The sequence below is a fragment of the Rattus norvegicus genome, chromosome 4 (assembly GCF_036323735.1).
Source record: "Rattus norvegicus strain BN/NHsdMcwi chromosome 4, GRCr8, whole genome shotgun sequence".
Lineage (NCBI taxonomy): Eukaryota > Metazoa > Chordata > Mammalia > Rodentia > Muridae > Rattus > Rattus norvegicus.
In genome coordinates, this window is record NC_086022.1 from 68,646,212 (window position 1) to 68,671,253 (window position 25,042).

The window sequence follows — 25,042 nt, forward strand, 5'->3', positions numbered from 1 at the left end:
TTTTTTTTTTTTTTTTTTTTTTTTTTTGGAGCTGGGGACCGAACCCAGGGCCTTGCGCTTCCTAGGCAAGCGCTCTACCACTGAGCTAAATCCCCAACCCCGTGTTAGTCTCTTGTTAACAGGTGACTCTTCAGCTACAGCCCACCAGAAGCCACCTATTATTAACTAAACTATATCACACAAATGGCCCTGATAGAGTCCTATCAGCCAGCTTTGAACCTTTTATTTTCTAGATGCTGGAGAGGAGGTGGCTATCAGTCCCCATCTCTTTGAAAGTGAGGGCTTTTTGAACAGTCCGTTCAAAAACTTTCCTCTGGCTAATTTTTCGAGCCAGGGCCTCACCATCTGCATCCCGTCCCACATTCTTTTACAAGCTCCTACAGAACAGCCTATTTAACTCTAAGCACTCAACAGCCTTTCCAGCCCAAAGTTCCAAACTCCTTCCACCACCTTGCCCAAAAGAATGTGGTCAGGACTGATTGTGTTAGCCATACATCACGGTCCTGGTACCAACTTCTGTATTAGTTACTTCCTGCTGCTACAGTAAAACACCGTGACCAAAAACTACTTATGGGATGGAGTTCACTTTGGCTTACGGTTCCTGAGAGAGGGGAGTCCATCACGTTGAGCAGGCAAGCATGGCAGCTGAAGCAGGAAACTGAGGGCTCAGATCTTCAACCATAAGCAGGAAGTGGCGAAAGCCAAAAGAAGGTGGGGTACAAGCCTGTCCCCATGTTGTATTTCCTCTAGCAAGGCTCCACCTTGTACAGGTTCCATGGCCTCCCCAAACAGCATCACAGAGTGTCGAGGTTCCCAAATCTATGGGGGACATTCAGACCACCACAGCTCTACAGGGGGACTTCATTTCCCACTGTAACAGCTCACTCCAAGAACCCCAATATGTGCCAAGTGCATAGCCTCAATTAAAATCTTCCCTTCCTTTACCACTAACATCGGCAGTCTTAGTTTCTGGCACTACCGGGCATGTGTCATAGCCACCAGTTAGCACAGACATTATTTAGGCCTCGTGAGTAAAAAGGCTGGGTTTACCGATTATGGTCCAGTGGTCCCATTTTATAGGTGTGGGAATGAAAGTCCAGAGAAATGAAGTGAATGTAGCTGTATCAGTCAGCTATTGCTGTAACAAGCCACCCCGAACTCAGTCTCAATGACATGTAGTCTTCCCATGGTATGTGTCTTAGTTGGAGGAGCTCTGTTCTGCACTGAGAGTGGGGTGTGTTTGATGTACGTGGTGTTGTAGTAGGGCTGAGATTTGAGGAAGCCTGCCCTGGACTATTGCAAGAATGCAGAACACAGAGAAAGAGACAGCAACATGGTGGAGGCTTTGACTCTGGACTGCCTTATGAGCCGAGGAAAAAGACTCCTCCACCCTGAAATGGGAGGGACTGGTCCTGCCGGAGCCAAGAATGCTGCTATATAATTTGATACAGAAAACTCCTGAAGAATTGACAGCCTTCAAACACCTCTGTTCTAAGTCCGAGATTACACATTTTGAGTCTTATCTCTGGCAAAAGACAAAACAGCAACAAAACAAAACTAAGCAAAACACCCACTTAAAACTCATGGACATTTGGAATTTGATTATAAATGAAAATAGTGAATCTCAGCAAACCGGATACCGAAGCAGAATCTGCCAGCTGAGACATAGGCGGCGGGGGGGGGGGGGCACAGCGGGCCTTGGCTGTGGAGAGATGAGCTGGCATCAAGAGGTCCTGAAGCAGTCCAGAATTCAGTGCAGGACTCAGATTGGACCTGGGCCTAGGAATTTCCCGCCCAGGGAAATGATAGGGGCAGAGCCTTGGCTGATGGAGGATGCAGCACACCTCAGAGAGCCTTGAGCACTCAGCTCCAGTCCAGGACAGCCAGAGGGGAGAGGCACAGCTGAAGGCAGAGCCTGAGGAACCTGGGTGCATCGTGCTTGCCGCATCTGACACACAGCAGCTCGTGCACATCCTTGCTGACTATGAGCTGTGGTGGAGATCGTTGCTCTGCACCAGGCAGAGGATGTATGGGTGTAGTTATGTCAAGAACGGTCTGAAATGCAAACAACTCCAGAGACACTCTCATAGTCTCATGGGTGCTAGAGCATCAGTCAGGGTAAAATGTTTATTTCTGGTAACTAACTCTGGGTGTTGGCTACTGGCTTTTAGAAGAAAGGAGACATCCTCTTGTCCCAGGCCTGTGGCACACTGTGAATTTGAGTTTCAAAGATAAAAAAGAGATACCTGTCACACCTCATGCTCTTCCTTGCCGTGAGTTGTCCCTTCTCCCTGGGAAGCTTCTGGGGAGTCTGAGCAGCGGGGCTTTGTGATCCAGGGTCAGACACTAGGCACAATTGTCTTTCTACCTCTAAAAGAGTGCTGACTAAGCCACCTAGAATATAGGTTAGTGTTGTCAATAATATGCAGAAAAACCAATAGAAAACTGGAAAAGTAGGACACTGAGTGTGAGATCAGAACAAAATGGCTTTGGAGTGGAGCTTCTTTCTGTCTCACCAACTCTGTTCTTGGAGTAGTAAAGATACTGCCTCCACCCCAGCATATACACACCATACATGCCACATGAAACACACACACACACACACACACACACACACACACAGCCATTCCTCCATACCCCCTATAGTAACACTACATATATATGTAACATACACATCACATACATGCATATAGCATAGGTTCCATATACATTACACATGTAATATACTCATATGCCACACATACCATGAACATACTACATGTAAACTATAAATATACAACACACACAAAGTATACATACCCTACACATACACATTAAACATTTTATATATAACACATAACACACACCATATGCACACACACTGCACACACGCTGCACACACAGTGCATAACACATATGAGCACACATTGTACCCAGACTGCACAAATAACATACCCAAACATGCCAAACACATACAGTACATACTTCTATACATGTGAATTAACTGCAAGTTTTTTTTTTTTTTTTTGGTTCTTTTTTTTCGGAGCTGGGGACCGAACCCAGGGCCTTGCGCTTCCTAGGTAAGCGCTCTACCACTGAGCTAAATCCCCAGCCCCTAACTGCAAGTTTTGATGGCCCTTGGAGTAGGTTGAACAGTGTCCCTCCCAAAACTCATGTCTTCTGGAACCTCATAGTGCAACCATATTAGGAAATGGGTCCCTGTAGATATAATCCAGTAAAGATGGACTAGAGCGGACCCAAACCCAGGACTATTGCTCTTATAGGACAGACATTCTGATACAGATTCAGACAGGGAGGTAGGCTGGAGGCAGGGGGAAGTTTGAGTGACACTTGTACAAGCCAGAGATAGCCAACTACTTGCAACTTCCAGAAACTATAGAGTTTGCCTGCAGATCCCTCAGCGGCACTCAGCCCTGCCCCAGACTCCCCAGCGGCACTCAGCCCTGCCCCAGACTCCTCAGCGGCACTTAGCCATGCCCCCAGACTCCTCAGCCGCACTCAGCCATGCCCCCAGACTCCTCAGCGGCACTCAGCACTGCCCCAGACTCCCCAGCGGCACTCGGCCCTGCCAACTCTCAGTTTTACATTCAGCCTCCCATGGAAGACAGTGGGTCTCTGTTGTTTAAGTCACCCAGTGTGTGTGATTACTTGGATGCCCAAGGAAAAGAATCAATTTCCTCACCCCAAGAGGCTTGCTGAGGCAAGGCAGAGGCTCGGCTTGAAGGCCCTCCTCTCTGCAGCCTGCCCATCGGCCAAGGGGTCAGTCTTGTGGCAGACTCTAAGCCAGCCCAGCATTCCTCTCTGTGTAACTGGCATAGTGAGAACGTTGGTGGACACTACAGGGCATGATGTTATCAGGTGTGGTGACTCAAACCTGTGACCCTAGCACCTGGCAGGCTAAGGCAGGAGGTTTGCCTTGAATTTTAGACCATTATGGGCTACATGGTGAACTTGAGCCAGCTTAGTCTACAGAGTAAGATCTGATTTCACTCTCATACAAGACAACACAACAGGAAATAATAAACAGGGCACAAATTTCTCATGTTTTATATTACCTTACAGGTCAGCATTTTGCCTGGCTTATAAAGTTTGTTAATGTCAGCTATTATTATCCTATGATTCTTTGATATCTTCAAATCCATGTCCATACACTTCCTGTTTGAAGTTCCCTTGATTTTACTTTTCTAGGAAAAGCCTAGCAGATTGAGCTCGTCCTGTGGTTACATGCAAATGGTTTTGGGGGCAGCACCCGGGACAGAACAAGCAGCAAACATGGCAAGTGTTCTCCTGGAACACCTCTGTGGGAGGGAGGAAATGGCCACAGACCCGACATGGTTGATAAGCAGTCTGAAAAAGACCCTCCGAGGCTTTGCAAGGCAGCGACCTAGCTTTGCATCTGTGGCTGCTGGGATGCAGATGATGGAGTAGCCTCTCATAACCCCTGCCCTGGGATGCCTGGCCTTGCTAGTCTTCTCCCTTTTTATATAGAATGAGTAAGTGGGCCCAAGAAACTGGGGCCTGTCACATCCAAGAGCAGGTTATGGAAGTCTCAGACATTCACCTTGGGCTCTTACTCTCTAGGAGTGTTTAATCAGGGGGAACAGCCAGTCTGAGGAGCAAGCCCCACCAACAGCACGTAAGTGAACGCAGCAACAGAGTCCCTGCTCAAGTGGACGTTTTAGAGACCCTGACTGTACAGTACCCTGCATCAGACTCCGGACCCTCCCAGAAATGCTGGGATGTAGATGTGTGTTGGTATAAATCACTTGGGTCTGTGAGGGAGTAGTCAACAGGAGTTCACTGATACAGGTGGGAAGATAAGGGCAGGATGGGGAACAAGGAGCAGGACAAAAAGCTGTAACCATCGGAAAGATTTCAAAGATGCAAGGGCCAAGCCAAAGGCCACAACTACTTCTCTCTTCATGGGGAAGGACCAGGCATGTTCTGTGGGTCTAAGATCTGGTTCAGAGTTCAACCGAGTGAGAACTAGAACATCTGCATGGACAAGCAATGGGCAGTGAGGTTTGGTAAAGTCAGGCTATGGCTGATGCTTCAACCTTGCATTATCCAATTGCCTTTGGATGCCCCAGGACTCACTATGTAGACCAGGCTGGCCGTGAGCTCATGTTATAGAGATGTGCCTGCCTCTGCCTTCAGAGTGCTGGGATTAATGGATTTTTTGGATGCCTACTAGGTTAGATACAAAGGAACTTGGAGTCATTTTGTGTACCCATGACAATGTCCAGTGCCTCTTTGTACCAACCTTGGATGGCCAGAGATGTCTAGTTCAATTGGCCAAAGGACTTTCCTTTAGGTCTTTTGCACAAGGCCACATGTTTGTGTTCTGATTTCACATGTCAGGATTTCACTGGAGCAATGGCTGGTCTGACCTATGAGGGTGATAATTTTGGGATAATAGCTTTCTTTCCACAGGGTTTTAACCTGTGGCTGATCTGACCTATGGGGTGATAATTTTGGGATAATAGCTTTCTTTCCACAGGGTTTTTACCTTTTAACAAGAAAGTGTGGCTTTCTGTAACCTTTCCCCTGGAGATGCCTTGGGTTCCATTCATTCCTTTACTTTTATATAAAGCAGGTGACATGTCCTAGAGGGCAGTGTAGACACCTCAGCCAGACAGCCTGGGTTTGAATCTTGGTTCTGCTTCTTGCTAGCTGTGTGTCCTTGGGCTGCTTGCTTCATCTCTCTGAGACTCAGACTTCTCCTCTCCCAAACAGGACATGACAGGAGCACATCTCACTCATGGGGAAGAGCAGGCAGGAGCTTCTGTCCAGGAAGAAATCCAAGGGGCTCCCCGCCTAAGGAAAGCTCAGCATGGGTCCTCTTATCCGTAGAACACAGAGGCTTGATCCCCTGTTGCTTTCTGTGGGGCCTCCCATAAGTCTGGTGGAATTCACCTGAGGCAGATGCCCCTCCTACATGACATCATCTTAGGGTTCTTTAAGGATTTCATGAAAACAAAGGATTAGCTTCAGATGACTAACCCACCAGCTGGAGAGGGATCGGATCCAATAAGCCATGAACGTTGGCAGGACTGCACTCTGATAAACCACGTCCCATAGTCTCCCAGTTTCCCTGGCATGCCTCTCCACGGCGGGGATGCCATGAAGCCCTTTGAGTGGTGAGGAAAGGCATCCTGGAGTGGAAGGCCAAAGAGTAAGTGGGACTGACTTGCCAAGGGGGGGTGTGGACCACAAGAGCAGGGTTGGTATGGTCACATCCTCAAGAGGGAGGGTTTCCCTCACCTGTGCTCTAGTCTCTCCTGATTCCACTTAGTCCTGGCCTTGGAGAAGAGCACAGGAAACAGGTCAGTGTAACTAACTCAAGATAGCCGGTCTAAACGGGATGAGGCTGGAAGACCGTCATCGTGGCTTCCTTAAGACCAAAGGGACCCCTGGCTCCCTCAATTGTTGCTCATAGAAGGAGCTCTTTTCTGTCTCTTCTGTATGACACACATGCTTTGTAAGCACCATTGACTTGAATTCTGTAGCTTTCAGAGCCCCACTCCGTCCTGACTTCAAGTGGCCTTCAGGTCTTGGATCTTTAAAAGGTGGCCGGGCTGTGAGATCTGACTAATACCACAGCGAATCCACCATTTCCTGGGCATTTGTTGTTCTGTGGTACTGACTTGGGCCCCCAGGAACTTGAGTTGGCATCTGAGGTGTGACAAGGTGTCAACAGACACTTGAGCTGCCTGAGGCCCTGGATGGTGGAAAGAGGGACAATGTAAAGCATCATGAAGCCTTTCAGGAGGCACGAGGTGGTTTTGTCTGAGTGTGAACAGGACCTTGGGAGAGAAGGCCTGGAATCAGACGTCAGGAAGCACTTATCAGGAGGCTGGCTTCTGAGGTGCTGTCTGGGAAGGCTGTCTCCACAACTTGGGGGGAGGAAGGAAGTTTGATGGCTGCAGAGGTCAAGCTCAGGGCAGGAGGAAGTGCTAAAACTACCAGAGTCACCCTCTATGATTAACTTCCTCAAACTTAGACAAAGACCACTCTGACCTTGTGGTCCACTAACGTCTCTAGATCTCTTTCCGTGAACGTCAGGGGAGCCAGGGACTCATTTTCCTTGTACTCTAGAAGCTTGGGAAATACCTGCTCTATCCATATTTCCTACCGTTCTCATGAAAATAAAGCATGTGAAAGTGCGTGCCTGAGCCCCTTGATACATTAATTAAGATCCCCATAGCTTCCTTATTTAACTGAGGGCTGCTACCTCATTCATCTGGGATTATTAGCAAAGCGAGAGGGCCTTTGTTGAGCTTGACAACGTGATTAATAAAGACTCTAGGTGAATTTTGGCTTCTCAACAGCTTTTGATGTGCTAAGATTCCCCAGTGAGGACAACATCATCAATTACCTAAATAAGCCCCTACCTTCAGGCCTTATTTATCTGTGAGGCTAGCCTGCTAATTGGCAGACAGCATAAACCGAGGCCATGATCTGGTTCTGACCTTTTTTGGAAGAACGAGGTCCTTGAAGTAGCTCCTTGGTGATGTCACCTCTGATCTGAGGAGACTGTACTCTTCTTCACTTTTGCAAAGCTCTGTATCCTGCCTTCTGTTCCCTGCACCCTTTGTGTGTCCAAGGTTCTGTTACCTTGGCATTTTCTAAGTGAGGCTGCAGAACTCAGTGCTGGAGGATACAGGGAGGTCCGGGTTCTTAGATACTCTTCTTGCTCAAGACTTCAGCTCCTAGAATCAGCCAGGTGTAGTCAGGGCTGCACACAGGCTGTTCTGGGATGCCACGTCTGGTCTACTGTCTGCTGACCCATCAGCTGCCCAGGTGCAAGAGGTAGCTTTTAGAAAGCTAATTGTAGGGGCTGGAGAGATGGCTCAGCAGTTAAGAATGTATAGATCTCTTCTAGAGGGATTCATTTCTCAGCACTCACATGGTGGCTCACAACTATCTGTAATTCCTGTTTCCGGGTGTCCCATGCACTCTTCTGAGTTCTGCATGCACATGGTACACATAGACTCATGCAGATCACACAAATATATACATAAAAATAAAACATTTAAATGAATACAATTATAATCTATTCATACAAGGAAGCAACTTCCTGTGGTGTGTGTGTGTGTGTGTGTATACACGTGCACATAAAGGTGTGTGTTTGTAGGTGCACATATGCATGTGCATTGTGGCAGTTAAAGGACAGATAACGTGTTGTCATTTCTCATTCAGTGAGTGATTTCTAACCTCTTGACATTGTAAAATGATGTTGTCATCTAAAGTCCACACTTGAATACCACACAATTGAGTTTAAAAAAAATCAAATAAAACCTTACAATGCTTTAAGTAACAACTTTGTGTTGTGTTGTGCTCAATTAATAGCTATCATCCACCAATCTATCACTTGTCTGTCAACCTATCATCTGCTCATCTATTTATGTAACATCTATCATCACTGGTTTTTCTGGTCGATGGAGTAGTTTAGTCTAGATAAAGTTAGATAAATAAGCAATACTTTAAAAAGCCACCCTACCCACCCCAGGAGTATTTCATAATTAAAACCTCTTAACTGGTGCGCTGACACCATTGATCGCTTTGTTCTGCTTTTACACCAGAAACAAAGTACTCACACCACGGCTCCTCTGTTTGACTCAGTCTTCCTCAGTTCTCACTGCACGGAAAGGCAGGACAGTGTCCCAGGATCCTTTAATGGCTGAATGTGTGATGTCAGAGAGCTCAGACTGAGACAAGATGGCTGGCTCAGGCCTCCCTTGCCAGTCCCTCCTGTGCCATCCAGCTCACCCCATACCTTCTGTCCTAGTGGGTGTTGGGTGAATCTTTTCATATGGGGCTGAGTTTTAGTGGGGCAACCAGCAAAGAACACACTCATCGGTCAGGCTCTCTTCCTGAAGCTTTTCTGACAATGTCTTGTGGCTCCTGCATCCCATTCCTCCTCAGGCACCTTTATGTTGTGTCCTTTGGCTATAATGTAACGCTCACATCTCTTGGTTTAGGACACCCTAGAGAGAGGGCCTCCTTATAGAGACTCTGAGGTTTTGTTTTGTTTCAGTTTGTAGGAAACAAACTTAGCACTATGAATCATACTTTCTGATTCCTAACCACAGCTCAGTAGTCAGCAGAATGACTGGAACAGACATGATAGATTTCAACTGAGGATGCACCCTCTGACAGGGGCCACTTCTTCCCAATGCAAATGCTTAACTCACTTTCGCTATCTGCTGTTGAGTTTGTCTATGCTGTGAATGCCTGGGCTCGGGATGTGCTGGTGGGAGTCTCTATGATGGCCTGGCACCCAGCACCCCTAACAGTGCTGGTGAGTGGGAACACACAGAGAGCCACAAAGGGAGCCGTTACCAGCCTGGTAGCTCTTTTCATTCCTAATGTGCTTGATACATTAGCCCCAAGGGCCACACAGGCCTTCATTCCTGCATTTCTTCCCTCCCGGAGGACAAACTATGACCACAGCTTGGACTAAACCCAAGGCCAAGTGTAGATATAGCAGCTCAGCTCTTTGAGGTAGTGACACTATGACAGGACACAGAGGTTCATCCCACCCATGATAACACATGAGCTTTGAGAAAGGACTGAGATCTCGTTAGCCAGACTCTAGCCATCAAGTCAAACCATCAACCAGGCCATGGCAGATCCATAAATAGACCACATTTTACACTGTTGCCTTGTTTGGACCAACCTGAGAGTCCTGTCATCTCAAAACAGTGGCTGGGGACCACAGCTGTGAGGTGAGATTCTAATGCATGCCTCTTAAGTATGTCACTGTACAGAACTTACCAGTGTTTTTGTTTATGGAAGCAGTCCTAGTTTTCACTTACGGTCATAACCACATAAATCTTCCTTTGGGGGGAAAAAGGCACAAAAAGGGAATTGGGAGGTGAGACAGAGATATGGCAAAATTTGCTCAGGTTTCTCACTCTCTCTCTCTCTCTCCCCTTTTCTCTCACGCGCGCACGCGCGCGCGCGCGCACACACACACACACACACACACATGAATACATTTGGAAGAGTAAGATGATTAAGCTTGTGAGTGTAAATTGATTCTATTGGCTTTCCTTGCCTGAAGACTTAGGGTTAAAATGGAAAACTGTTACCCCTCTGGACTCATAGCCATTAGCTAGTGACTTCTCTTAGAATTATGACTGTTTCTGGAATGCTATTGAGAGGCCAAATCCATTTACAGTTGAAGAAGATCCTGGCCAGCAGGAGGAGAATTCAGCCTCAAGATTCCCTTCTGTCTCTCATGGATGGGCCCTTACCCATGCCCCAGGGACCTCACAAAGACACAGCCCTGTCACTAACTGTTTACATGAAGCTTCAGGAAGTCCCATGACTGAGCCTTTTAGTAACAAGAGAAATGGGGGGATGAGAGGCCAAATCCTTTAAGTTCAGACTTCATTTTAGAGAACCTGACCTAAGTTTGAATTCAGATAAGCCAACAGGCTGGTACCTAGCAGTAGTTTCCAAGTTGCCCCCCAACAAAACCCGAGCCTAGCTAGTTCCAGTCTCTAGGCTAATCCCCAACAAGACCAGCATCTCCAGGTTACTCCCTCAACAAGACCAGCATTTCTGGGTTATTCCCCCAACAAACCTGCACCCAAGGTTACAAGCCCACCCCCCTGCCTAATGAGCACTAATACAGAGGGGAACAGAAATTAAGTTTATGATATGACTCCCAACACCAGCCAATTATGTTAAAGGCCATAGAACTTTCCAATTAGACACCTGCACACATACTCCCTGCTTGCTGCTTACTAGAAAGCCTTGCCCCGATAGATATTCCGGGCTCCCCCACCACCAAAACTGTGTTGCATAATGCTGGTACACTGGGGCGGGGACGAGCTAGTTCAAATAGAATGTAGACCCTGCTGTGAGTTGCATCAGATTGACTCCTGTCTCGTTTTGGGGGGATCACTACCATTTCCCTGGCACTACACTATTACCTACTTGGCTGTGTAGATCATGGGCATCAAAGCTGGCTTTGTTTTTTGAGACAGGGCTTCGTTGTGTAGCTCTGACTGTCCTAAAATACCATCTGTAGAGCAGGCTGGCCTCGAACTCATAGAGATCTGCCTGACTCTGCCTCCTGAGTGCTGGGATTAAAGCTGTGTGCCACCACGCCCTGGAAAAAGCCCGTTTTCTCCCCAATTTCCAACTATAGGGGAAGCTTCAAATATGGTAATGAGAAATTCGTCTCTTCGCATGCTGTGAAGGTGATGCCGTATGCCTCAGTTGTTTTGAGCTCATGCATTTAAATATATTTGATGTTTTGAGTCACTGCAATTATTACTGAATTGCTCAAATTGCTCATCTTTGGCATAGTCATGCCTTGTTGATCTAAAGTCTAGGTGTCAGCAGAGCTGACAGCTCCAGGAGACTGGGGTGCTGGTGGGGAGGCTTTGTTCCTTGCCTGGATAGGGTTGAGACCCAGCACTCTGGTCTTGGATACCAGTCACCATTCTGCCTGAGCCAAATGGGATGGGGGTGTCTAATGTCCAGTTAGGAGGGCGAGTCATAGTTATAACAATTAATTATACAGCCTACTCGGTCTCTGAGGTGCCTCGCTTGCGCCATTGGTCTGCATGTGCATGGACTTCAGTCACAAGGGCTAGGGAGCAATTGTTTGAGAGGGAAATGGAAACTGCTTGGTTATTTTATTTAATGTTTGAATATCATTGCTTAGTTACCCCCACCTCTCTTCTACCCAGCTAAGGCTATAGGCAGCTTCGTTCACCAATCAGGGATAACTTGGGGGAGAAGGTTACATAGTTTCAGTCAACGTGCAGATTCTCTGATCCCTGGGGGCAATCAGGCCTTGGGGTTAGCATTCGACATTACAATAGATGGCAACAGAGCCAACCTCAAGAAAGACTCTTTCCTCCCCAGCTAATCTCTCTAGAATTTCTCATTAGCACATCATAGCCAGACCTCACCAATACTTGGGTAGTCAAGTGGCAATAGAAATAGTTATATTGAGAGTGTATTGCTTATGGTTCTGTTGCTATGGTAAGTCACCACGACCAAAGGCAACTGATAGGAGGAAGGGTTTTGTGTAGGCTTACAGCTCCTCAGGGAATAAGAGTCCATCATGCTTTGGAAGTATGGCTGCAGGTACAGGCACGGTGGCAGGAACAGGAGGCCGAGGGCTCATACTACAACCACAAGCATGGAGCAGACAGAATGAACTAGAAGTGACCGGAGGGTCTTAATCTCAAAGCCTAGTCCTTGTGACATCCTTCCTCCAGCAAGTCTGCGTCACCGGAAGTTCCCTAAACAGCACGACTAACTGGCGACCAAGTGTTGAAATGCCAGGACTATGGGGGATATCACTCAGTTCAAACCAGCACAACGGATTTGCTCTCAGGCTTTAAGATGGGGAACACAAGGATCTACGTGCATTGTAGTAGGCGTGGTCCTGTGAAAGGGAAAGAAAGAGCTACATCCGAGAGGAAGGACATCGATGATAGTCAGCTACAAGACACACCGTGGGGGAACCCGCAGGCCAGACTGGCCTCTGACTGGCTTCTGGCATCCTAAACCTCAGTCTATTGGACCCAAATCTACCAAGCGTCCTCCAGCGCCTGGGGATGGAGCCCCGTTTGCAGTGCGCTTGCCCAACTGTGTAATCAGATGCAGTGTACACACCTGCACTCCCAGCAGTCAGGAGCTGGGGACCAGAGGGTGCAGAGTTGTAAGTCTTCCTCGGCTAAATTACAAGTTTGAGGCCATACGTGAGATCTCGTCTCAGACAGCAACAACTCCCCTCCTGGTTTATCCTCAGTGGCTTCTTTGTCTAAACAATGGGCAAACTCCTACATAAAATCCGTCAAGAGAATGGCTTGGTTTTGAGGAGGCTGGGCAGCTTGCGACCTTTCAAATTTAGCCTTACTGTGAAAACAATGCACATGGTTCGGTTTATTTTGAGAAGGGACGCCCTAAGCTTCCCCGGTGGCACCGCGAGGCTTGTGTGTGGTAGCATGTAATGAGTGCCTTGGATGTGAAAATTAAACCGAAGAACTTAACGTGGAGCTATATGTATGCCTACTGTCACTTTCTGGCTGAAGTGTCCTTACTATAAACAACGACAGATGTCCAGGATGGTCGCGGTGGGCATATTTCCATCAATCCCTGTCAAAGAAAAGCTCTTTTAAGTATCACGACATGATGATTGCGTAACGGTGCCGTAGTACCTGCTCTTCACAGCGCCGTGCCGGGCCACCTGTACTCTTGTTGGATGGCGCGGAACTTAATGACACACACACACACACACACACACACAAAACGATTTCTTTTACAATGACAATGTTGAAAATGACAGGAAGAAAGGGAAATTGAAAATATTTTCGTTGACTGACTGGAATGTTTCCGTGAGTAGTGGAGTGCTCAACTTCTTCCCACAGCTGCGCTATCAGAGGGCTGATTGTCTCTCATGTCTGGAAGCTGGAAGTCTGAAATCAAGGTGTTGGCAGCCAGGTTCCCTCTGGATGAACCCTTCCTTGTCTTTCCTTTGATTAGTTTTCTGATGACCTTTGACCTCCCTCGGCTAGCCGCAGCATTCCTCTGTCTCTGGCCCTCATGGTCATCTGGCTTCCTTTCTGTGTGTCTGTCTTCAGGGGGTGGTTTTGTTATTTGAATGTGGAACATCGCTCATGGGTTCCTTGCCATCGTTGATGAGGTTTGTTCTAGAAGTTTGTGGAACCTTAGGAGGTGGAGCCTTGCTGGAGGAAATGAGTTCTTGGGGAGGCCTTGCGATTTCAAAGCTCTGACATACTTCCGGCTTATACTCTGCTTCCTGATTGTTCTGCATTCCTGCCCCCTCCCTCCCACTCCCCTCCAACACACACAAAGGATTGGATCTGATTGAACTTCCAGGCCAGATAAGCCCTTCCTCCTTAAGCCGCTTCTTGTCACAGCAGTGAGGGAGGTGAACATGTGTACCTCTCCTGACAAAGATCCCAGCTCTTTCGGATGGGAGGTCCCACTTACTTCAGTATGACCTTCTCAGAACTAACGCATTCACACCAACCCTATTTCCAGGGAGAGTCAGGTTCTGAGGTTCTGGAGGCCAGAACTGTCTCTTGGAACTCATCACCCTATCCCTGAAGGAATCCATGGACTTGGGCATCTGAGGAGACATTTGGAGGTCAGCCTGTGGACCCAGTGACCAGAGCACATGAAAACAGGTTACAGAGAAGGAATTGGGATGCACACAAATCGAGCCTGTGTTGCAAGTCTGCCCCCTGCACTAGTAGTGGTAATCTTCTGCAGATCTGGGCTCCGGCTACTCTGGCTGAGGAAGGCCTTACCTAGTTACTTCCTGGCTGAAGACTCCCATGTTCTGCACCAGAGTTCAGGCTGTAAGGGAAAGTTGTGATTGTGCACAGGGCACACTCTGCTGGTGCCATATGCTTGAAAATGTCTGAATTTTGTGCAGAGACACACAGGCAGTGTTCTCCTAAGTGCAGTTACATAATGAGGGCACGGACTTGCATAGTAATTAGCATGTGTAATTAGGTACAGACTTCTTGTCCTTTAATTAGACAATCAAGACATCTAATTACTAAATTAAGATGTAATTACGTGGCCCAAGATCTTCATATTTCTTTCTACCCATCAGAGATTATATTTAGAAAATAATTTGCAAAAACCGAAGGAAAAGAGTGAACATAATCTCCGACTCGAGAGTGTTAAAGGAATCGTTCAATAGCTCTGAATCGCCTTTGATCTCTCCCCTTGGGGAAAAGGGAGTCATTTAAAATATCATCGCCTTCTTGAAAGGCTACCTTTCCCACACCTGAACTTTGGCACACATGTTAAGGAGCGGAAATGTGGGTGTGGTTAATCTGTGTAATTCATACCGGCTCTAGTGTGTGCTTCAGGATTCAACTCAAATGTGAACTTAATGGTGATGTTTCGGGAAGTCACTCAGACCAGTAGTACTTTCAGATGATGGGAGGACTCGTTGTTTCCCATTCTGCCTGGCCTGGTTCTCCCTCATGACTGTTTCAGCCATAGGCACATTGCTATGCCTGTGTAAACTGTACTTAGGTGGTGTCTCCATTCACACGGATATCGGAGGGTATGCTGAACTGCTCTCAGGTCAGAGAATAAAGCAAACACCCTGTCTTTGTCCCTGCAGAGTGTTTCAAGCGTTAGCATTCATCAGTAGTCAGACTGGAGGGTTATTTTGTTATTTTTTCCTTGTTCCTAAATTGGGATTTGGCTGATCTCTGCATGATGCTAAACACCCAGTTTGACTCATTAATTTTTCCGAACCAACTGAACTTTTGACCTAATTGGTGGCTGGGTGGGGATGGAGCCATATGGCAGGGTTGCCCAAGCCAACTCTGACTCTATGTCACCTCTCAGTTCCCATAAACTGAACAACCCCATAATCCCAGTGTTTGGACAGCCTCATTGAAAAACAGTACAGACCCTGTTAAGCCACATTTCCTGGTTTGGGATGAAGAGAATCTTCCTCCCTTATGGTTTTAAACAGGAAACAGAGCCTGACAAAGACTGTAAGTGGGGAGTAAGGAGGCCTCCTTGCCATGAAGTGCCTCTCAATGAGGCCATGGCCATGGATGTGATGGGCAGCAAGTTATATATGAAGAGGAGGTTGGCCTTAACCTGTAAAATAACACCAGTGTGATGGTTTGTATATGCTTGGCCCAGAGAATGGCACTATTAGGAGGTATGACCTTGTTGGAGTAGGTGTGTCACTGTGGGTGTGGGCTTTAAGACCCTCATCCTAGCTGCTTGGAAGCCAGCATTCTCCTAGCAGCCTTCCATGAAGATGTGGAACTCTCAGCTCCTCCTGTACCATGCCTGCCTGGATGCTGCCATGTGGAACTGTGATAGGTAGCCTGGTTTCTGGTTAAGCTAAGGCTAGAAACCCCAGTGACCCTGAAGGGACAGTAGATGCTTTGCCTGTTCCCAGGAAACAGGCCCCTGTCACTAACCACAGCCCCCATAGATTTGTGGCCATCAGTCATGAAAGGGCACTGCCCTAAGCCCCTCCACATGTAGAGGACATGACCTATGGTCACAAAGGCTCAAGACAGATCTCCATTTAATGAGGTATCTAAAGGCCTGGAGGTTTAGCCAATAAGCTTTCCTTCCCAGACACTCCTCCCTGCAAAAGATATTTAATCTCAGGCCCACCCTGAGAAGTGGGGTATGGTTTTATACATCCACTTTCCACCATGACAATAAATGTCTCGAAACCATGGACTGCCTCTTTTCACCAAGATCCACCATGGGAGCCATGGAAAAGGCCTTCATCTATAGATCCACCGACCAATCTGTAAAAGGTCTCTTTGTGCTCCCAACCATGGTGCCACCAACCCAAGTCCAGTCAGGCCAAGGACACTCCCTGTAGGATTGGCCAGAGCTCCCCTCTTTTCCCCCTCAGCCCCAGGCTAGATTCAGCTCATTGTGATACTCTGTTCTCAGCTCTTCCAGAGCATCCTGTGGTGCCTGGGTGACCGATAGCCCGAGAATCAGATGGCCCCAGTCTCCTTGCAGGGCCCGGGACCCCCAAGCCAGTTCCCATGCCCCAGACTGCACTTCCCCACCCCCAATCAATGTCCTGAGGCTTCCCGACACCCACCTGGAGATGGGGTAAATGCAGTCAACTCCCATGTCCTACCCTGTGGCAAAGCAGATGCAAGACCCCATAACCCTATACTGCCATTCTCCGACCTTGATGATAATGGACTGAAACTCTGAACCTGTAACCCAGCCCCAATTAAATGTTGTCTTTATAAGCGTTGTCTTGGTCATGGTGTCTGTTCACAGCAGTAAACCCTAACTAAGACAACCACAGAGCTTATTCTCTGCCACTATAGGTTTTTGTTGTGTCTTCTGCATTATGGCTCATGATAGATTTAGAAGCTGAGGAGCTGAGGTGCACGTCTGGAGACAATAAAGTTCTAGTGAGGGAGGTTCTTAGACTATGTTTCTCAGAGGCATCTCAGACTTCAAAGGCCTCAGAGATCCCACGGTCCCATCTGCAGGCACTCCTGAGTTCTTACTGTTTTCTTGATAGTTCTCTGCCCCTGAGTCCTTAGATGCACTCACTGGAAACTTCTCTCAGCCTCGCTAAGAGAACTCAATAGTTCTCCTTCATAACGGGTCCAAATGCATGACTACAAGCATCAGTTTCTTGGTTTTAAACATTTGGTTCTCTGTCCACCCAGGTACTCCACATCAGCGTTCTCAAGACTGAGGAAGTTGGGCATCAGACACCCTGAGCCTTCTCCTTTTGTTGGAAACTTGATGTTTTTCCGCCAGGTGAGGCATGAGCTTTCTGGATCTTGCACAAGATCCCGCTTCTGTTCATGTTTTGGGAGTCCGTGTGATCTCCACATGAGGAATCCACGTGACTGGAAGAATTCTTTTCCACTGGAATGTTTTCTTTCTTCTCACCCTCCCTCTTTTTCTCCCTCCCTCCCTCCCTTTTGAGGAAGGGTTACCAAGGCTGGCTTTATACTTTCTATATGATGACTCTTTTTGATGAATTTTTGATGTTCTTACCTCCACCTCCTGAGTGCTGGGATTACAGGGATACTGTGTGCAGTGTATGCAGTGCTGGGGATTGAACCTAGGGCTTTGTGCATGCTGGGCAAGCACTCTACCAACTAAGCTACACCTCCAGCCTATGTTTTGTTATGATGATGATTCATCTCTTATGACTCATCGCTATGCATTCATGCATTCATCCATACATTCATCCACCCACCCCAAACTCAACTTATTGATTATTTAAATACACTCTCTAGAATGCAAAGGTAAAAGTTACACACTCAAGGTTTCCATTCAACAGTGGTGCATACCACCAGTTGGGTTGTGTCAAGAGCTGGATTGGGAAGTGCAGATAACAGCTTCAATCCTGTTTCGGGGAGAACCACCAAGAATGGATCATTGTTGGGGAGTCCCTGGAGAGGGAGGTCCTGCAGTTGCAGACAAAGGCAGACACACCAGGGAGAGAGCACCATACACAAGAGGGCACCCATGAGGAGATACTGGCCCTGATCTGCTGGCAGCCTGCAGGGACCAAAGCTAACACTGAGGGAATCCAGGAGGTTAAAGCTGTGTGTGATGCACGGGCTAGCGTACTTCCATATTTGAAGGTCCAACCAGGAACCAACCTAGACAACCATTGTTGAGTAGAGGATGGATCCTGAAAGAGTCAAGACTGCAGGGGTCAAGAGCGGAGATGAGGGCTACAGAATCCATGCTGTGGTGGACATCAAGGCTGAAGGGGTGAAGGCTTAGTACAGGGAGGCAATGACACTCCTGAGAAGAGAGCCACGGTGACAAAGTAAGGACGCCAGTGACTCAGAGATTCAGAGGATGGGGGAAATGGGGAGACAGCAGCCAAAGGTCGAACCTGCAGAGCAAAGACAATGACCATAGAGCGGCAGAAAGAAGTGGCTGGGAAGGGAAGCTGGTTCAGGGGAAGATACTTTAAGCCTCTGGTCTTCAGCTCGCCGAGTGGCATGGCAGCGGAGATGACCAGGCGTTGGTAGATAGGGACGCAGTATCTGTCTTTGAAGGTTATTTTTTTCTGCCATTGGTTTTCCTCTGAAGCCTGATTAACTTGTGGGGACACTGCACCCAGACCAACAGCAGGCACCACCTCCAGATCCTGTCTGTGACTTGCCATACAAGGGCGGGAAGGGCTAATTTGGGTGTACTGATGAGATAGCCCCTCTGGGAGCTGGAACTTCCCCCACCCCATGGCCTCTGTTCCACTCCCTAGGCAGAGGATGACCCACAGATGGCCTTTGGCCTGACACTTTTTAGTTTTCTCTGTTTCTTTCTCTGGGTTCACCGTTTGTTGCCAGCATTTCTATCTTCCCAGCTTTTCAAACACCCTTTTCTCTCATCTCTCCCTGTAGGGTGCCCCGTTCACAACTTTTAAGCCCACAAACAATCACCCCAACAGACCTCCTACACCCTCTTGAAGCAAGTGTGAAGGGATTTAAAAGTGTCAAAATAGAACAAACAAGTCATATAGGAAATTGACCAAAAATAAATTCCATACGTTGCCGGGGACTGGGGGGGGATGATCAGTCATAGCCAGTTAAGTAAAATTAATTTGCTATTAACTTTTGGAGGCAGACAACATAACTGTCATGTAAGGAGAAACCGGATGGCTGGCTCAAAGAATGTCTACCTCAGTTCCTCTCAGCTCATCATCCCTGCCTATATAAATTCTGCTTTTTTTAGAACACAGACAAGTTTGCCTCACAGATGTTGCAACATCATCCCTCTTTCTAACAGGGAGGTCAAACCATTAGAGAGGTTTATTAAAAACTTAGATGTGCCAATCTTTTGGGCATCCACCTGAGGTGTTTTTATTTTTTTAATTAAAATATAGTTACGTCCTTTCTGCCGTTCTTCCTTATCGTCCACATGGCTTTCCTGTTCCCTCTCAAGAGCACAATCTCTTCTTTAGTTTATAAATAAAAATGTGCAGACACAACTTGCTTTGTCTACTTAGTGTTACTTATGTGTGTGTGTCTTCAGGGCTGACCACTTAGTCCTGGATAACCAATCAGGGGGTTAGTGTCTAGGGCGGACTATTTCTCCTGGCTCTGTATTCCTTAGTTGTGTGTAGCTCTTTGTCTATGGGTGGGGTCCTGCGTTTACAGTCTGTTGTGTTCACCTGGGCTTTCCTTGCTATAGCCCAGGCTTGCATTGTACGGAGTTCCTAGGAATGGGGTATGGTTCTGTTCAGAACATGTGCTTCCTTTAACCATCATCGCTCTGACTCTCCACCCCTATGGTGTAAATCTAGCATTTTCCGCCCCGCCCCTCCCAACACATGCATGTTTTTATATATGTATATATGTGTGTGTTCTTCCCACCACGTCTCATGTATCAGTTCTCAGTGCTTGCCCCTGTGGTATCCCACATCATACCTGCTTATGCCCTCTGTCTACATTTACAGCTCCATCTCCACGGGACAATGGGTGTAGCATTTCCTCACCGCCACCCACTTTTCCCCATGCACATCTTCTGGTACCCTAGAGGTTCTGCCTATGGAAAATCGTGCTGAGGGTCTTAGGTTTGGACATTTAAGTCAGATCATGAGAACTCAGAATTTGGGATAATTTGGGTAGATTCGGAAGTTTACACATATATGGGTCATGAAAGGAGACCAGGGAAATATGAACCATGTCTGAGGGGAATATTGTAGATGGGAAAGCAAATAGTTTTCAGATGTGTGAGCAGCAATTATATGCGGATAACTTAAGTGCCCATGGTCTCTTCTGTCCATTAAATAGAGCTGCCGAGAATTTTACTCAGCGATATTTTAAAAAGCCATTTCTTTACTCAATATTCTATAGTACTTCAGTGCAATATAGCAGTGATTTTTCTTTTATTGTTTAGGTAATTGTGTTCTTGCTGTTCTAGGCTTTTTTTTTTCTGAATAAGTTGGAATCGTTGAAATTTTACTTAATCTTATTCTTACCGTGGTGCTGTGCTTTTTTCCCCCTCCAGGGCTTTTGGGAGAGCCATTTGGAGCTCCGAGAGCGATATGGGCCTCTGTGTGGGTAAGAGGAAAACTTACATTCTCTTCTACATGCCTTGACTTCTTGTGCTGAACTGATGTGGAAGCCATGACAGTAATAGAACTGTCATGCACAGTACTATTGTGAATTATTTTTTGAGGAAGCTTAAGAAGGACAAGTACTCTACAGTTCTTCACACACAGAGAGCTGCCTCTTGTTTGGACCTGTCTAGTTCCATCCCAGGGGTAAGCTGTGCCTGCTAACAGTAATATTATTGTCAGCTAACCTGGCACCCTTCTGGCACTGGAAATAAGTCCTCTGAATAATGATGTGGCAATAGTGTGACCAATCCTATCCTGGATACATGGGGACCATGGTCACCCTTGTACGTCACCCTTGTGGCCACAAAAGTAACATAGCCCTTCTCTTTACTCTCCTTGGATTATTTTTATGCTGTCTTTTTTTAAAGATTGATTTATTTTTAATTTTTATATGCATGTATGTGAGCCAGAAGAGGCCATTGGCTCCTACGTAGTTACAGATGGTTATAAAGCCAAATGTGGGGTTGAGGACTAAACCCAGGTTCTCTGCAAGAGCAGTCAGTGCTCCTAACTGCAGACCCATCTCTCCAGCTCATCTTTGAAGCTTTTTGTGACTCAAGAATGCCAGCGCTGAATCTCTGCTTAGGTAGTTTTCCATGTTCACATTCTGAAAGACTTGACTCTTCCTGCTCTTCAGCATGGGTCTGTGTTCACGAGGGTCCCATACTCACCTCGGGTTCTCACAAGGCTCCTCCTCAGTCACTGGATAACCTTTAGTAGCTTTCCCTGGGTCTCCAGGCTGGCAGTCATTTTTCTAGGTGTGCTAAATTTCTGTTTACCCGTCCTGATGAGTTCTGTTGTTTGGAAACTTTTCTGCCCCAAAGATCTCAGCCTGTATTCTCTCAGTGCTTTGTTGAAAAGGTTTTGGCTTGAGGTATGCATGGACATGGCTCTCCTCAGGAAAACAGGTGGTCCACCCACTTTCTACTGTCTTATGTGGCCTTGAGGAATTAGAAAGTTAACCACTGTAGATGTTCTGTGTATATATGTCTGTGACTGCTGTGTGTAACGCACTCCCCCACCCCAAACTCAGTGACATAAGCAACTTATCTTTAGCGGGCATCTGAGAGTTGGCTGAGGGTGACCGGGCTTCCTATGTCATCTGGGACAGGGCTCCTCTGTGCGGCTCTGCCTCTCATGTCTCCTAGCCTTTGGGAAGACCGTCCTCCTTAGGACAGAGTCTTCTCAGGACGAAGCAGAGCTCAAGAGTGAACGCTGCTGAGCACACTTGCTGGCTCCCTTCCTTTCAAGCCAAGTGACATGGCCAAACTCAGAGATGGAACTCAGAGATGGAATGGAGAGCTTGGCCGCTGTGAGGCAACAGGGTTCCTTGGCCAAGCCTGATGTTGATGGATGGCCCTCCCACGGGGTGGTGGGCAGATGACAATTGTCCTCAAATAATCAGCTCCTCCTCCCTCTCTGTGGTCTCTGACTTCACTCAGAATTTTACTTTTCACGGTAGCTTCTGGCTGTAAGCATGATCCTCACTAAAGCACCGAGGGGCTAACTTGCTTGCTTTTCTCCTCACCCTAATGCTGTCTTGATACCTTTCAAACCTCATTCTGCAATGGCTTGACCCTGACTACGGTGACTACCTATGTTTCTAGAACGCAAAACTGGTTCGAAGGGCTGCTGTCTCCACCAGAGTTAGGCAAGGTTCTCTTATGTTTCAAATTCTAGAAATTACTTTCTTGGAGTTTTTTTCTTTTGTATTCAGTTTTAGTGTGGAAACTTTGAGTATCTTTGAATTATCCTTAAATGTCAAATGAAGAGTATAAAGGACACAATCATACACCCACACATACACACTCACAGACACACACACACAGACTCACACACACATACACTTACAGACACACACACAGACTCACACACACACATACACTTACAGACACACACACAGACTCACACACACAGACACATACACACACAGACACACACACAGACTCACACACACACAGACACACACTCAAACACAGACACACACACAGAGATGTACACAGACACACACAAACACACATAGATACACACACACAAACACACACACAGACTCACACATAGACACACTCATAGATTTACACAGACACACACAAACATACACAGACACACTACACAAACACACAGACACAGACACACATACACAAACACACACAGACACAGACACATACAAACACACATAGACACACAAACACAGATACAGACACACACAGACACACATACAAACACACAAACACAAACACAAACACACACAGACATACACACAGACACACACACAGACACACATACAGATTCACACGGGAGGGAGGGAGGGAGAGAGAGAGAGAGAGAGAGAGAGAGAGAGAGAGAATTGGTTTCCTTGACAACAGGCTGTCCAATCAACTTTTCTTTCCAACTTTAACTAAGTTCACACAATTTATCCTTTTCATTTCCAGAAAACTTAAATCACAGAGAGTGATTTCAAATGAGGTTGTAGAGATCAAAATTGCAGTATCATCTCTAGTCTTTGTTCCCTCCTCTGGTGAAAAAGGGGGGCGGGCATGATGGAATAATTTCTTCGCACAAAGCCGTCAACCTCTTCTGCAGGAAGAATGATGGGTCATAAGACGCTTCCTGCTGTGTCTGTGGTCCCTCCTGGTCTCCATCAGTGTGCGGTCAGGTAGAAATGGCATCTATCTAAGCTCCATCTCACCTAAAAGACTCCTCTTGACCCTTAACTTTAATATAAAGGTCTCTGATGCAGAATGTCTAAGGGGGCCATGGTCCACGAGCAACGAAGACCCCCACCCTTTCCCCCAGGAAACAATTCTGTTTAAATTACGCTGATCCTCAGTCTGCTTTTATGACTAGGAAGTAGTCTAACACAGTCCTCTTCAAACTTGAAAAGTCAAATAGGTTTGATTCCTCGTGGAGCAAGTGAACGCTGCCCTACGGATGCCTAACAGAGCAGTGCGAGTCCTCCTGGAGAGGGATGTGCACAGCAAGGGTCTCTCCACTGCCCTCAAAGTTAAGATGATGATGATTGGGTGTGAGGGTCCTTACCTAATTGTAGTTGGTCAGAGTTGAGACTCCTAGTTGGAAGAGGCTCCGAAGTTCTTCCTCCTCCCACTTCTGTTTCCAGGAAGTCACTGCTGGTGAAGGATTCTGTTGAGAGAGACAGTGTCATCGTTTATTAACACTGCTGTAGCCACCACAGTCACTATCACATTCACATTCACTATCACATTCACTATCACATTCACGTTCACTATCACTATTACATTCACTATCACACTATCACATTCACATTCACTATCACTATTACATTCACTATCACACTATCACATTCACACTCACTATCACATTCACATTCACTATTACATTCACTATCACATTCACATTCACTATCACTATTGCACTCACTATCACATTCACTATCACTATCGCACTCACTGTCACATTCACTATCATATTCAATATAACATTCACTATCACTATCACTGACTTCAAAGGTCTAATTACACAAGTAGCTTTGCTAGGTCTGTGTAAGCTGAATCCTTTTTGAGTCTCAGTATAAACCGGGTAGCCTGAGGTCCACATTGCTCAGCCTCTCCCTCTGGTGCTAGGACAATTCCGATTTGTCCATTGGGCACAAAAGATGAAGATGACAGGGACCTATGGCTTTGGATAACCTCGAAGCAATTAATAATTTCCCATAGTCCCTTTCAGTTAGGATCATCTCCTCAAGTTATTATATCCCATTCCAATGCCCTCAAGAATGAGACCAACATCACCACTGCTGATTAAACAGCAACAGGGCAGAAATGATGCCCCATTAGGTTGTGACACTCTATCATGCAGTACATAAGGACCCTTCGGCATGCTGCAGCCATTACTTATAGATACATGGGGCCCCCATTCGGCTAGTTAGCAACAACTGAAGGTCTGCGTCAGAATCCCCTCTCCCGTGCCTCATCTATCTTTCAGGCACTCACTCCGCAGCCATGCTTTCATTTAGCCTCGCTCTCATTTCTTCTCGCCTCCACGCCACTTTAATTTTGATCTCTCGTGCAAGCATGGCTCCCTCTTGTTGGAACTGAGGCTCCTCCCTGGCACCTGGCACCTGGCACCTAGCACCCGTGTTCCTCCATGAAGCCAGCGTTGTTGCAAAGCCTCCTGTTTTCCCACTAAGACATTAAGTTGTAAATAAGTAAGCACGAATGCCACGCATGATCCAGGAAGCACAAAGGGGCGTGTGGATACACACTTAGCCTGCGCCGACTCCATACCCTGAGCCATGAAGGCAGCCTTTGTCCCTGGCTTCTCCTTCTGTGGATAATGTGTGATGCGTAAGGATTGCTCTCCCTTCCTGCTGTGTTCATTAATGGTCTTCGGGATGGTGTTCTCCTTCGATACACTCCTTATTAAATGCTACAT

The 25,042-nt window shown here is 46.9% G+C and overlaps 1 protein-coding gene across 2 annotated transcripts in view; it reads left to right on the forward strand.

The window, feature by feature from the left end:
- The window catches only part of Tbxas1 (thromboxane A synthase 1), a 172,119-nt gene that overhangs the window by 14,371 nt on the left and 132,706 nt on the right, over positions 1-25,042 (forward strand). For both annotated transcript variants that reach the window (XM_039107073.2, NM_012687.2), the window contains exons 2-3: positions 17,205-17,298; positions 20,518-20,570. In XM_039107073.2, the coding sequence (XP_038963001.1) occupies positions 17,205-17,298; positions 20,518-20,570 (147 nt within the window). The remainder of the gene's footprint in view (positions 1-17,204; positions 17,299-20,517; positions 20,571-25,042) is intronic.